General features: G+C 39.9%; 2 protein-coding genes across 3 annotated transcripts; one reads left to right on the forward strand and one right to left on the reverse strand.

Moving 5' to 3' along the window:
* The first annotated feature begins 2,428 nt into the window (after nucleotides 1-2,428).
* sqstm1 (sequestosome 1) lies at nucleotides 2,429-6,362 on the forward strand. The gene is made up of 8 exons (XM_058396666.1): nucleotides 2,429-2,732; nucleotides 3,621-3,716; nucleotides 3,819-4,123; nucleotides 4,217-4,403; nucleotides 4,667-4,744; nucleotides 4,888-5,060; nucleotides 5,148-5,361; nucleotides 5,721-6,362. Exons 1-8 carry the CDS (start codon nucleotides 2,564-2,566, stop codon nucleotides 5,879-5,881), a joined length of 1,383 nt encoding a protein of 460 aa, XP_058252649.1. The 5' UTR covers nucleotides 2,429-2,563; the 3' UTR covers nucleotides 5,882-6,362.
* mrnip (MRN complex interacting protein) lies at nucleotides 6,126-12,025 on the reverse strand. Of its 2 annotated transcripts, none has more exons than XM_058396668.1 (7): nucleotides 11,887-12,025; nucleotides 10,056-10,115; nucleotides 9,878-9,984; nucleotides 9,687-9,753; nucleotides 7,795-7,934; nucleotides 7,559-7,667; nucleotides 6,126-7,177 (listed from the first exon to the last, which is right to left on the reverse strand). In XM_058396668.1, exons 1-7 carry the CDS (start codon nucleotides 11,944-11,946, stop codon nucleotides 6,491-6,493), a joined length of 1,230 nt encoding a protein of 409 aa, XP_058252651.1. In that variant the 5' UTR covers nucleotides 11,947-12,025; the 3' UTR covers nucleotides 6,126-6,490. The 2 variants fall into 2 exon arrangements, with proteins under 2 accessions (XP_058252651.1, XP_058252650.1); XM_058396667.1 differs by having other exon boundaries at nucleotides 7,559-7,670.
* Nucleotides 12,026-14,569: the final 2,544 nt, after the last annotated feature.

Here is a 14,569-nt window from a genome sequence, read left to right on the forward strand (position 1 = left end):
GTAGGGATTTTATTAATCTTGCTATTCCAATAAGCCTAGGGTGTCCAAACTTTTTTTTAAGGGGTCAGATTACACCTCATCAGCATACCTGGGTCCAGATATTATATACATTATATACATCATAATGAATGTGAGCTCAAAATGCAGTTTAAAGAGTTTCAGCTTTAATTTAAAGGCATCTACAGCCATAGTCAAGTTGAGCCATTTCAACTATATATAGCTGAGGCACTACACAGGTTTTTTAAAACTTTTTGCTGTTAACTATTCCGGCACTTGCTCATTTGAGCTGAAGCAAAAAAAAAAGGATGTCTTAAAACAAAGTGTGTATTTATAAAACCACTAAATGATAACTGATGTTAATGATCAGTATTTAATATGTAAAGAATAAAATATAATGGGAATGAGAATCAGTGACCGAAGGTATGATGCCATTACCACCCCCTACCATTTATTATTATTATTATTATTATTATTATTATTATTATTATTATTATTATTGTGTTTATTCCACTATTAACATATCTAACATAGTATCATACTGAAATTATTATAACAGAATCATACTAAAAAGATTTCCAGTCTTCTCTAACATCTGAGATATGTTCTGGAAAAGTTTAGGGTTTATATATCCAAATCTATCTATACTATAATGTCTACAGCGACTTCAATGAAAATATTCTTTAACCCTGGAGCACTGGACCTTGACTACATCTTCCAAATCTGGTCATTAACTGCCCAGCTTATTTAGGTGAACAATAGAATAATTGGATGAAAGTGATCCAGCAATGTGGTCGTGGCTCTAATCTGTGGAAAAAAAATTTTTTTCACTCAGCATGACGCAGCACTCACATCGTATCATTTAGCTGCAAGTACACCCACACACAGCTAAACAATAGTGAGTTACAGAGCAGCAGGTTGTATTAGGATATGTTTAACTAATGGAAAACAAATAAAGCGGTATTTCTCCTTGATTGCAACAGAATGGACCATGGCACTGTGGATTAAATCACATAGATTTGTGGTACTAAGTTGTTCGGTACTAAGCTTGGGTTACTGTCTCTGAGGAGTTTCCTCATGTTCTCTGTGTGGGTTTACATTAATATTTACGGCATTAGTCAGACACCCTTATCTAGAGCAACATAAGTGGTTTGAAGTCTATATCAACAAATACACTGAACCAGGGGTTTCAACTGGTTTTTCATTTTTCCCAATCACCCAAAACATGTTGGTATGTGGACTGGCTGTGCTGAATTGCCCCTGTGTTTAAGTGATGGGATAATGTGGCCTCATGTCTAGTCTTCCCAGGGCAGACTCTAGATTCACCACAACCTTGACCATGATAAAACTGTTACTGAAGATGAATGAATGAATGAATGAATGAATGAATGAATGAATGAATGAATGAATGAAGATTTTCTTCATATAAAATCATACGTCTTTATGTATACTTGTTGAAACAACTTGTGTGAAATATCTCATCTCACCTTAACATAAGTATACAATAACTTAAGTATATCTTAACATAATACACTGATCAAGCATAACATTATGAGCAGTGAGAGGTGACGTGAATAACACTGATTATCTCCTCATCATGGCACCTGTTAATGGGTGGGATATATTAGGCAGCAAGTGAACATTTTGTCCTCAAAGTTGATGTGTTAGAAGCAGGACAAATGGCCAAGCGTAAGGAGTGTGAGCGAGCGGCCAAATTGTGATGGCTAGACGACTGGATTGGAGCATCTCCAAAACTGCAGCTCTTGTGGGGTGTTACCGGTCTGCAGTGGTCAGTATCTATCAAAAGTGGTCCAAGGAAGGAACCGTGGTGAACCGGTGACAGGATCATGGGCAGCCAAGGCTCATTGATACACGTGGGGAGCGAAGGCTGGCCCGTGTGATCCGATCCAACAGACGAGTTGAGAGGTTCATGATAGGTGAGGGCTTTTTTGGCAGCAAAAGGGGGACCAATACAAGATTAGGCAGGTGGTCATAATGTTATGCCTGATCGGGGGTATTTAAGCCGCAGTGAAAAGCTATTACATTTACTGTTGGTAATTCTGCTGAGTTAAAGTGCTACAGAATAGCATGGAAGTGAATAGAGCAAGTTTAGTGACTCTAAAGATCTTTGTGGACAACTAAACATTTGTTCTCGAAGGTTTTAGCCCATGGTTTACGGGATTACAGTATTTACAGAGACGTGCCGTGATAATGGCCGTGGGAATTCCCCCATTGGAAAATGCTGTGTCATTCCTCGGCCTTCTCATTCCCCCCTCCGTTACAGGGCCCCACCCTCATGTTGTTGTTGTTGTAGCATCTCGGATCATGCGCAGTGACCTGCAAGTGAGATTTGTCATCCGGTCAGAAGCACTTAGCCACGCCCCCTTCGCGTTGCCATTGGCTGATCCGTTGCATAAATATTGTAGTCGAGGTAAAAGCACGGAATCGTGTACGCCGTGGATCAGGAAGCAGTCAGTCAGCTGATCTCTGCCTTTTTGAAGGACGCAATTTCTGCTGCGCAACACAGGACCGAGCCCGAATATCCTACCGAGCAACGAGAGAAGACATGTCGATGACAGTGAAGGCTTACCTCCTCGGAAAAGAGGACTGTCATAAGGAGATCCGCCGCTTCGCCGTCGATGAGGACGTCTCGACAAGTTTCGAGTACCTGAGCCGCAAGGTGGTGGATGTTTTCTCAAACCTCCGCAATGTCGCCTTCCAGATGTATTACAGAGGTGAGTTTTATTCTGCTGAGCTCTAATAGCCTTCGTTATAACGTGAGAAAGATGGTCAGTCCCAATACTTTTGCTAGACCATGTCGACGTGTTTATTAGGCTGTAGTTGATGTCTTATAACCCACGCCTTGTTGGAGGATTGAACCCAAACCATGCACTGAACAAGTCCATGAACTTGAAATAATACTACTAAAGTTGTATTTTCCATCATCTGTCTCCTTTAATCAGGTACATATCGTTTGTTTACATATTTCCCGCATGGTGTTCATTAGTTCAGTATAAACCAGGGCAGAGAGTAATTTTGTTTGCTTCACAGTTAATCATTTATAATAATTACACAGTCTCAGTGTCCAGTTTTGTTGTCGTCTGCTTGTGGTATGATGTAAACTATGCATGGTTTGTGGAAGCCAATCTTGCCACCACTTGGCCCCTGAGCAAGGCCCTTAACCCTTAATTGCCCAGTTGTATGAAAAAATGAGATAAAACTGTCTCTGGATAAGGGTGTCTGCTAAATGCCAGAAATGTAAATGTACCTTCAGCTGCTCAGACTTGTTCTCCTGCATAGTTTCCAGCATTATACACACACGTTTGACTCTTGACTTCGCTTTTAGGAACGAAAATATAAATAATACATTTTTCATCGTCCATCAGAGCACAGTCTAGGGCTGTATACATCTGATCTGGTCACTACTGAAGAATTCAGTTCAACGTGACGGACTTTTCAATGTCGTACTTTTCTCCAATATGAGATTCTTTGTTTGAGTTTATTTGAAGAGCTCAGAAATGATTAGCAATGCTTCCAGATAAATGTTTCTGTACAAAACAAAACACAGAATCGTTGCTATCACAAAGCCAAGCGCTGACTGTTCTCCTTCTCTCTTGTCGTAGATGAGGACGAAGACATGATTGCCTTTTCGTCTGATGATGAGCTCATGATGGGACTGACTATGGTGAAGGACAGTACCTTCCGCATTTTCATCAAGGGTAAGATACAGATTCAGATATTTCTGTATCAGGAAGCTGTATGGGTTACAGTGACTGGTTTTAAATTTGAACTTGACGGGACTTCCTTTTTCACACTTTCAGAAAAAAAGGAGCACAAGCGTGACTTCCCACATCATGTGGACCAAGGGTTCCCTTTCCCCCCTCCTCCAGGACCACATCACATGGGTCCTCCAGGACACCATACTATGGGTCCACCTCCTCCTCATCACCAACCCCTGATTCACCTCGGTGTGACTTGTGATGGTTGTGAGGGACAAGTGGCTGGGACCCGCTTCAAGTGCACTGTGTGCCCCAATTATGACCTGTGCTCCACCTGCCAGGCCAAGGGCCTTCACAAGGAACATGCTCTCTTGCCCATTTTTCACCCCTTTTCCAATATGTATGAGGTAAGCTCCTGCCAGGAAACTGCCCTGTTTTTTAAGTATTCATGGTCTTGGTCAGTTATGGTTTCCTTACTGTTCTGATTTTTCTTTACTCAGTGGTTACCTCGTGGCAAATTCTGGCGCAAGATGAGGCACTGCATGTGGGCTGGGGCTCAGGCCCAGGCTCAGACCCAGGCTCAGACCCAGGCTCAGACCCAGGCTGAAAACCAGGCCCAGCCTGGGCCATCTGGTTGCCAGCCTAGCTCCCAGCAGGCTAACTCTCAGGAACGCGAAGCTCAATTTGGTAACTTTTTTTACTACAAGCAGATACATGTTAAATGGGAAACGTAGGAGTACTGCACAAAAGTCTAAGACACAAGATTTTTACATAATAACACTTAAGTTGTAATAAGCTAAAAGTCAATATTTGGTATGACAACTTGCTTTAAAAGACTTTTCCATAGTATCATATCAATTTTTACTCAAATACCCTATGATAAACTAGCTGCTGAATTTTTTCTTTCACATCCTCTCATGCAATTGTACCTTGAACGTTTGTTTTCATAGGACCCACATGTGCCCAGGCCAATATGGAGTACCTGAAGAACATTGGAGAGGGTGTGGCTGCCTTGCTGAGCCCCCTAGGTAGGTAGCTTTCCCATCACTATATTATATAAACCAGGGTCAACACCAGACATTCTTATATGTATAATTTTCTGAAAGTCCTTCACATGCTTTAACAAATAGTGAAAATATATATTTGCCTAATTGAGTTGACCACACTACAGGCATAGATGTGGACATTGACGTAGAGCACGAGGGCGAGAAGGCCAAAGTGACACCAACTCCTACCGTCTCAAGTGGACCTCCTAGTGGCCGGAGTGATGGTAGCTCTGGAGGCCTTTCCAAGGGGGCAGATGGAGGTCCAAGCAGTGTAGGGAGTACCAGTGGTGGGGCAAAGGTAAATAAAACTAAAGACATATGGCAAAAAAAAAAAAAAAACATTATTTCAATGACCGTTCCATTAATGTTTGGATGTCTCTTGAAGAATGTTTCGCTGGACCAGAAAGACCAAAGTAATGATGAGGAGTGGACCCATCTAAGCTCGAAGGAGGTGGACCCATCCACAGGTGAACTCCAGTCACTGAGGATGGAGGTGGATGGAACAAATGATAACCCTTCTCCTCTCAGCCACAGCTCCAGCTTAAACCAAGGACCCAGTGGTCTGCGTGAGGCTGCCCTCTATCCACATCTGCCTCAAGGTAAATGCAGAATTCTGTACTGTACAATTCTGACAGAGGTAAACAAGAGCTAGCTAAGAGGGAAAAACACAAGCAGATAGGCATCCACTGAGCTACATGCTGTAAGTAGTGAGGATATCATGTGCCAGTTTCCATTTTTGTTACACCTCCACTTAGTTTTTGCAAAATCTTGTAGATAAATGATTAGAAAGTTTGTTCCCGTGTTCAGTACCAAGCCTGCTCCTTAGTACGTCTAGTAAATAGCCAAACCTCCGCCGCGTTAGAGCTATGTGTGTTTAAATTCTCAATCAACACCTTAGCACAACACACTAAATAATCCTACTCAAAACCTGATCTGTTCTTGAACCTTTCTTTCTCAGACGCTGACCCTCGACTGGTGGAGTCTCTGTCCCAGATGCTGTCCATGGGCTTCACAGATGAAGGTGGTTGGCTGACCAGGCTGCTCCACACCAAGAATTACGATATTGGAGCTGCTCTGGACACCATCCAGTACGCCAAAGCCCCAGGTCAACGGAAGTGAAGCAGAAAGCAAGGGCTCAAAATAAAAATGGGGTTACATTTAATTAATCATTTTTTGAAAACCCCATGCTAACTCATTTCTAATCATTTCTGTCTTTCTAAATGTGTAACAAATTCCTTTCATAATACTGACAATATAAATTACTCAGGCATTTGTAATAATACAGATTTCTATTTTCTTCAACTTTATTGAGACCATACATGAAAATTAATCTTGGAATTAACATAAGGCTCCTATCTGGGTGCAGTCACAGTGGCATTTATCATATATATATCACAAAATTATTTACATTGACTTTCCAAACTGGTAAACTTTAAGAAATGTCAATGAACATATGCCTACTTAGACATGATATTAGTTGTTCTGTAAAAGAAAATCTATGGGGTATATTTGTAGTCAGAATGAAAACGAATTGTTATATTGAATACTTTTACACACTTTCCTGCCTTGTCTGTCAAATAAATTGTCTGCAGAACTCTCAGGATGTCTGAATTACTCTAAAATGTTTACATATATATCTGGTTCTATGGTTAAAATATAAGGCTGGTCACAGTGTGTTATTTTTGTTCATTTCTAGGTATTTTTTCATTAGTTCGATCACACAAACGATTAATATGTGTCATCGAAGTCGTCATCTGTATGAAATAACGTGCTGAAAGAGAAGACAGGACGTGGTCTTTTAATAGGTAGTGGCTGAACACACACAGGTTCTTGAGAGCCAACAGGCCTTGATGCGATGGTAGGACTTTCAGGCTGTTTGCACACATTTCCATTCATGCAGTGACTCACTTTCTCAAAATCGATCACTTTTCCTACACCGAACACCTTCTCCAACAAAGCTCCTTCGCTTCCTCCACTGCTCATACAGCCCGTGTTTTTAAGTGGAACCGTAGCTACAGGCGTCACTGGGCTCTGAGCCAACGCTGCGTGATCTACATCCAAATCGGTGTCTCCCTCATCCCTGTCTTCAACACAGACAGATGGAAGAAATCGAGCCCACTTAGAGTCCTTGGCTTCCGTTTTAGTTTCACTGCGCTGTTGAGTGAATGATGGAAAGGAATTGCTTAAGGGAACTGTATGCTGAGGCTTGGTGCTTAACTCAGCAGAAGACTGCTTATTTGCTCCAGTGAACTGGGAACATATATCATTATATGCGGTAATGTCTTTTGAGCCCAGTGATGAAGCTGGAAAAGCACAAAGAGCATCAGTTCTCTGGCTTGTACTGGCATGTTGGAATCCTGCTGAAGAGCAAGGTACTTTAAGAGATGATTTGAAAGCTCCATTATGACGACGAGGCTGAAATAACACAAGCGATATGAAAACCACACATGAGGCACACACCCAACTTTATATTACACATTAACAGTACATTTTTAAAAGGCCATGTAGACTACATGACTATAAATGCGGTATTATGTTAGCAGAGAAGTAAGAGAGTAATAACAAAAGATGTCGTATATGATATTTCCTTCGAAGTATTAATCCGCAGTTCCTTGTAGGTGATACAGTGAATCCTAATCGTTGCAATAGGACATAATGAGAATACTTCTGCACTAATCGGATAAGGAGCACTATCCTTAAATGCGACTAAAAATGAGAGAAACATTTCTTCACTAGCATCTGCTTTTCTTCACAATCCTAACTTTTGTTGAGTTAAAACACAGTCTACAATTGTACCTGAGAGGGCCGTTTTGCAGCCCCCCATTGACCAGTGTCTGTGTCCTCAACTTCATTAACAGCGTCACGTCCACAAGCGGCCCCTGTAATAAAGGTTTTCTTCCTTTTTCTGCTAAAAAGATAATGAAAACAGCATCAAACCTGCTAGCAAATTACTAATCAACCTGACAAGTCAGATGTTTAACTCTTAGCAATAAATTGTGGTTGAAAGGGAAAAAAAGAGAAAAATTTCTAACCTGATGTTATGATGCCGATGGCGCTGATCTGTGTCTGTGTAAACTCTCACTTCCTCCTCATTTTCATCCTCCTCACTTCCTGGCCCATTCTCTTTCTGGTGCACATATTTACTCCAGCGGCTTACAGCCTGTGTGTGCTCCTACACGAAGATGGAAATTACAAGATGCGTCGCTCTAATACTGAAATCTCATTCCAATCCATCAAAACTAAAGAGCAGAAATATCAGCATGTGTGTATTATGTGCTCTGGATATTCCACGCCAGTGTCTGATTCTGGAAACTTTCTCACACACAGACTAAAATAAAGCCAATGACAGATAGTAAGTTAAAAGTGGAAAAATGTCACTGTTGCCATGTCACTGTCTCAAGATTAAGGAGTTAGGTTAAGATACAACATCGTGCAGGTCATTTTAGTCATAAAGAGAAATCAGAATATAATGTTACTTGTTTAATTAACTAATCTCTGTCCTCAAATAGCTGAGGAGTTTTTTAATGTTTAAGTGTACTCCTGCCTTGCTGGAAAAAAGCCTACTATACCATACTATACTTTGGGGACTTTTGGCTGTATCTTTTGCTAAACTAGCTCTGCAACAAATGATGCATTTGCATGTGAGGTATCTGTTTTCGTCCCTGCCGCTTAAGGGTGAGCAAAGCCACGGGTCTGTGATTTTGTGAACAAGAGGGGAAACAACTTAAAGCCTAGAAATAATCTAAAGACAATGTTAATTTAAAAATCTGGTTTACCATGGGTGGAAGATACTCTCTGGCAAATACTACTGTAGGAATTTATAACATGCCTTATTTGTCAAATAGATTATTAGTAAAATACACCATGTTGCCAAAAAATTTGGGACGTCTGCCTTTACATGCGTGTGAATTTAATATGGAGATGGGCCTTTTGCAGCTCTAACAGCTTCAACTCTTCTGGGAAGATTTAGGAGCGTGTTTATGGGACCATTCCTCTATAAGGGCATTTATGAGGTCAGGCACCAACGTTGGATGAGAAGACCTGGCTCACAGTCTCCACTCAAATTCATCCCAAAGTGTTCTATCAGGTTGAGGTCAGGACTCTGTGCAGGCCAGTCAAGTTCCTCCACACCAAACTCTCTCATCCATGTCTTTATGGACCTTGCTTTGTGCACTGGCATGCAGTCATGTTGGAACAGGAAGGGGTCATCCCCAAACTGTTCCCACAAAGCATATAATTGTCCAAAATATCTTGGTATGCCAAAGCATTAAGAGTTCATTTCACTGGAACTAAGGGGTGAAGCCCAGTCCCTGAAAAACAACACCTGAATTCAAATATTTGGAGAGGTATCCCAAAACCTTTGGCAATATTGTGTATTGAGGAGGTCAATGACCCCCCCCTCCCTTTTTTTTTTTTTTTTTTTACAGATAAAGGGCTATCCAACTGTTAAGTATTTGAGAGTAGCTTGTGAAGATCCCTTCTCAATTTTCTCTTAACCAAAACCCCCTATACATGGTGAAGCCAAAGACTGACATGGTCTCAAATCTAATCAAAGCTAACAGTGGAGAAATAGATACCCAAATGTCACAGTGTCCTTCATCATTAATTGAAACCGTCAGTGAGAAGTATGCGTGTTGCTTGTGTGGACAAAAACAAGCAAGTATAGCCTATTACCTACTCTCGTCAGCAGTCACATCACATGATTCAGAGTTTGTGTAATGTCTGTGTAAAGGAATTAAGCTTGGAGTACAAATGACTCTGATCTGAAGAATAATGCACACGTGCACAAAGAACCTGAATTAATAATTTCACATGACGTTAGAGTGAATGTATTTGCATGGGTAAAAATGTTATTGCTGGTTTCATTTCATCATGCTGTGAGTTATGGGTTTGTGCACATCACTGTAAATGTCCAGCCACAGACCTTTTGCTGCCAACTTTGGGTCTCATTTCCAGAGCCGACGATAACGTCACGCTCCTCGTCTTTCTCCCTTTGAAAAAGAAGACAGTCATGAAAGATTTATGCAAGTCATTTTATACTCTGTGGCTGTTTAAAGAAAAAAGAAGTAGCCCTGACCTTAACACAGTGTTAAGACCCAGCACCATAACACTTACCACTGAGTCCTGGCTCTTTCATTTGCAACCTCTAGCAGCTCTCCACGCAATGAATTCAGCTTCTGTACATGCCGTCTGCAGTCCGCACCTGTACCTCTGCCATATTCCTGCACACAAATCAAATACAGAGCCAGAGGAACAACACAAATCCATGCCAAATAAAATGAAAGAAACTTACTTTTATAAGTGACTGCTTTTCCCCACACATATTGCAGGTCCATTTTTTGCTCTTTTTGACCTGAAGTAGAATAAGGATAAAGTTTAACTACACAGCAGGAATTAGGCTCTTAGAGATAAGCAGCTTCTACATCTACCCGCTGGAAGTAATCCGCAGTATTATGGGTTAAAGATGATAAGATGGTACTATATTTAATAACACCATGATTTCATTTTTGTAGGGTCACACAGTTTTCTTCCATGAAATAACTGTTATTGTGGCTCAGGTTTGTAACCAGACTAGACGTACTGTGCACAGATCATAAACACCCTATATAAATCCATTTTGCCTCATACGCTTACACATTCTGCATCACTATTAAAGAGATATCAGAAGACCACATTTTGGATTTCCAAGATTTATTTAATTTTCCAAAGAATTCATTACAAGAGAAGTTACATATTAGGTAATAAAACATAATGGAAGCTGTCAGGTTTAACCCGCTGAGACAGAGATGCGAGATGACCAGTTCTCCAGAATACTGTAGCAGATTTCCAAAATGCTTAGGAAATAACGTCACGGCCAATTTCCTTTTAAAACCGTGTCCAGGGATGGTCAGATCAAATAATATACAGTGTCACCAATAACAAAATTATCCAGTGATTTTTCGAGTGACTTTAATGACTCTACAGCTCTCCAATTCACATCACAGCTGCTGTTATACAAGTTGTGAGAGCAGGCCATTCACTGCTTTCTTTTGTCTACATTCCAAAAAGTGTAGAATTCTGGTAAAAGTTTTTTCTTAAAAGTTTAGTTTCGGGTGCCATGACCAAATATGGCTTCTTTCGAAAAGAAATGAATTACGATATATCATTTTCTATTGTGATAAAACTCTATTCTTATAATTAGTCTTCTTTCATTCATTCATTCATTATTATTATTATTATTATTATCTCTATAGGTGAAAATCATATACTCTATCATGAGGAATAAACTAAGTTTAATCTGTGACGTCATCTGGCGACTTCTTAAGCGTGCTTCAGCTACTTTCCCCTGAAAAGAAGCAACGCTGGCTGTAGAGATCGCTGTAATGCACTTAACACTGGACAATAACACTCTACCATATAATATTACGTAGGTCACTATAACGCCTAGTGATGGGAGGTCCGGCTCTTTTCAAAGATTCGGCTCCCTTTGAAGAGTCGGCTCCCTTTGAAGAGTCGGCTCTTACGGCTCCCAAATGGCTCTTCCTTATTTTTGTATCACTCGGAGCCTTCAATTTAAATTCTTTGCAGTGTCCAATATCATTAAAATGCAGCCAAATGTTGTTTCTTTTTCTGTTTTCACTCATTTCTTCCCTTTTTCCCGACGCGCTTGTGTTTAAATCCGGCTCCCCCGCCTCTCTCTGTACCTGGCCTGTACCACTACAACTCGCGGTCTTCTGAGCATCTTCCCCACCTCTTTCTTTGACATAATGGTATGATCCTAGTCTGTCCTCAGATGTGATTGGCCGCATGGTGTGTCCACCAAAATAAAGTCCCGCCCCTGCCTGCATGGAATCTTCAAGCGTGGCTGAAGATTCGGCTATCTTCGACAGGAATCGGCTCTTTTCGTTTGCTACGAAGAATCGGTTCTTAGAGCCGGCTCTTTCGCGAACGACACCTCGATAATAACAACCTCGGTGATTTACTGAAATAACAGTGTGGTAATTTAAAAAGGCTTTCCTCACCACGTCTGAAGTATTTAGACCCGTGAGTTTTGAGCTTAACTAACTTATCGAGCGAGTTCGCCTTTGTTTACGCTGATTTATAAAATAAAGGGTAAGAGTTTAGAGAAGAATTAGAGCGCTTACCTGTTGTACTTGAAATGTCTGACAAGAAAAACACCTCAGTACGTGAAACTCTTGTACCATCCTGTTATTAAGAGCTATTAATCGGACGGATAGTGTTTTAGGTAGCGTTTGGTATCAGCTCTTCCGACGTTTGGAAATCGCGCGCGACGAAATGCGTGATTACGTCATCGGCACGTCGTGCGTCAGCATTTATCGATTTCTACCATATTGTTAAAAAAAAACCCATTTAGGTTAAAAATCACTTCATTGTATTTTCATGTTTTCTGTGATTTATGCGATGTGTATTTTATCTTGTGACGTGATTATTTACAAGAATAAACTATTCTTATTTTCTCCTTACGTTATTCTATTATTATTAGTAAATTTATTTGTAAATTTATTGCAAATTTAATTACATCAAAATTACATTTACTTAATATAATATTTAATAATATTTTATTTATAACTTAAAAATGTAGAGTAGATGATCAGAAGTAATTTTTTTTTGATTGAATTATTATTATGATTGTTGTTATTATTATTGTTATTATTAATTAAATTATTAAAATTATTACACAATTTTAGATAATTATTTTTGATTCTCCATTTTATTTATTTAATTTATTATAATTATTATTATTATTATTATTATTATTATTATTATTATTATTATTATTATTGTTATTATTATTATTATTATTATTATTATTGTTATTATTACCAACCAATTTATTTATTTATTTTCAATCAGCACCTGTAATTCTTATATAGATAGACAGACAGATAGATAGATAGATAGATAGATAGATAGATAGATAGATAGATAGATAGATAGATAGATACAACTTTATTGTCATTGCAAAGTACAGGTACATAGCAACAAAATGCTGTTTAGCATCTACCAGAAGTGCAAATAGTAGAAATTGTGCAAATGAGCAAGTGCAGATAAATATGTAAATATGTACATTGATAAATAAATAAGGCTACGTCAGAGTGTGTATAGAAAAGTATGTGCAGGTAGTATTTACAGCAGGTAAAGTGACAGGTGTAATTATAATTGTGCTAAAACGTGTGCATTATGTACATTGTATGTACAACAATAACAAATAATATAACAGTGAATATACAGATAGTATATGGTATGTATAAATAAAGTATATATAAATGTACATAAATAGATAGATGCATTTCAGAAAAGTTCTACATTGATTTGCATTTTAATGAGTGAAATAAGTATTTGATCCCCTATCAATCAGAAAGATTTCTGCCTCCCAGGTGTCTTTTATACAGGTAACAGGCTGAGATTACAGTAGGAGCACTCTCGGGGAGTGATCTTAATCTCAGCTCGTTACCTGTATAAAAGACACCGTCCACAGAATGAAGCAATCAATCAGATTCCAAACTCTCCATCATGGCCAAGACCAAAGAGCTGTCCATGGACGTCAGGGACAAGATTGTAGACCTACACAAGGCTGGAATGAGCTACAAGACCATCGCCAAGCAGCTTGGTGAGAAGGTGACAACAGTTGGTGCGATTATTTCCAAATGGAAGAAACACAAAAGGACTGTCAATCTTCCTCGGTCTGGGGCTCCATGCAAGATCTCACCTCATGGAGTTTCAATGATCATGAGAACGGCGAGGAATCAGCCCAGAATTACACTGGAGGATTTTGTCAATGATCTCAAGGCAGCTGGGACCATAGTCACCAAGAAAACAATTGGTAACACACTACGCCGTAAAAGACTGAAATCCAGTAGCGCCCACAAGGTCCCCCTGCTAAAGAAAGCACATGTACAACCTCATCTGAAGTTTGCCAGTGAACATCTGAATGATTCAAAGGAGAACTGGGTGAAAGTGTTGTGGTCAAATGAGACCAAAATCCAGCTTTTTGGCATCAACTCAACTCACCGTGTTTGGAGGAGGAGGAATGCTGCCTATAACTCCAAGTACACCATCCCCAGATGACAGGACAACTGCACCGCATCAAAGGGACGATGGACGGAGCCATGTACTGTTAAGTCTTGGATGAGAACCTCCTTATCTTAACCAGGAAATTGAAAATGGGTCATGGATGGATATTCCAGCCTGACAATGACCCAAAACACACGGCCAAGGCAACAAAGGAGTGGTTCAAAAAGAAGCACATTAAGGTCCTGTAGTGGCCTAGCCAGTCTCTAGACCTTAATCCCATAGAAAATCTGTGGAGGGAGCTGAAGGGTCAGCCACAAAACCTTGATGACTTGGAGAGGATCTGCAAAGAGGAGTGGGCCCAAATTGAGATGTGAGATGTGTGCAAGCCTGGTGGCCAACTACAAGAAATGTCTGACGTCTGTGATTGCCAACAAGGGTTTGCCACCAAGTACTAAGTCATGTTTTGCAAAGGGGTCAAATACTTATTTCACTCAATAAAATGCAAATCAATGTATAACTTTTTTGAAATGTGTTTTTCTGGATTTTTTTGTTGTTATTCTGCCTCTCACTGTTCAGATAAACCTACCATTAAAATTACAGACTGATCATTTCTTTGTCACTGGGCAAACGTACAAAATCAGCAGGGGATCAAATAATTTTTTCCCTCACTGTATATTGAAAATTCATCCATGCATTGTCTATACCCGCTTTATTCCTAATCAGAGGATTCTGCTGGAGCCTATCCCAGCAAACATGGGGCGAAAGGCAGGGGTACAGGACCCTGGACAGGTC

This window comes from Hemibagrus wyckioides, linkage group LG08, assembly GCF_019097595.1.
Source record: "Hemibagrus wyckioides isolate EC202008001 linkage group LG08, SWU_Hwy_1.0, whole genome shotgun sequence".
NCBI lineage: Eukaryota > Metazoa > Chordata > Actinopteri > Siluriformes > Bagridae > Hemibagrus > Hemibagrus wyckioides.

Coding starts and splice junctions, on each gene's coding strand:
- sqstm1 (XM_058396666.1), top strand. CDS start 2,564: ATGTCGATGACAGTGAAGGCTTACCTCCTCGGAAAAGAGGACTGTCAT. Junction 3,717..3,818: donor CTTCCGCATTTTCATCAAGG/GTAAGATACAGA, acceptor TCACACTTTCAG/AAAAAAAGGAGCACAAGCGT. Junction 4,745..4,887: donor TGCCTTGCTGAGCCCCCTAG/GTAGGTAGCTTT, acceptor ACCACACTACAG/GCATAGATGTGGACATTGAC.
- mrnip (XM_058396667.1), bottom strand. CDS start 11,946: ATGGTACAAGAGTTTCACGTACTGAGGTGTTTTTCTTGTCAGACATTT. Junction 10,116..11,886: donor AGACATTTCAAGTACAACAG/GTAAGCGCTCTA, acceptor ATTCTACTTCAG/GTCAAAAAGAGCAAAAAATG. Junction 7,671..7,794: donor CATCGGCATCATAACATCAG/GTTAGAAATTTT, acceptor TTATCTTTTTAG/CAGAAAAAGGAAGAAAACCT.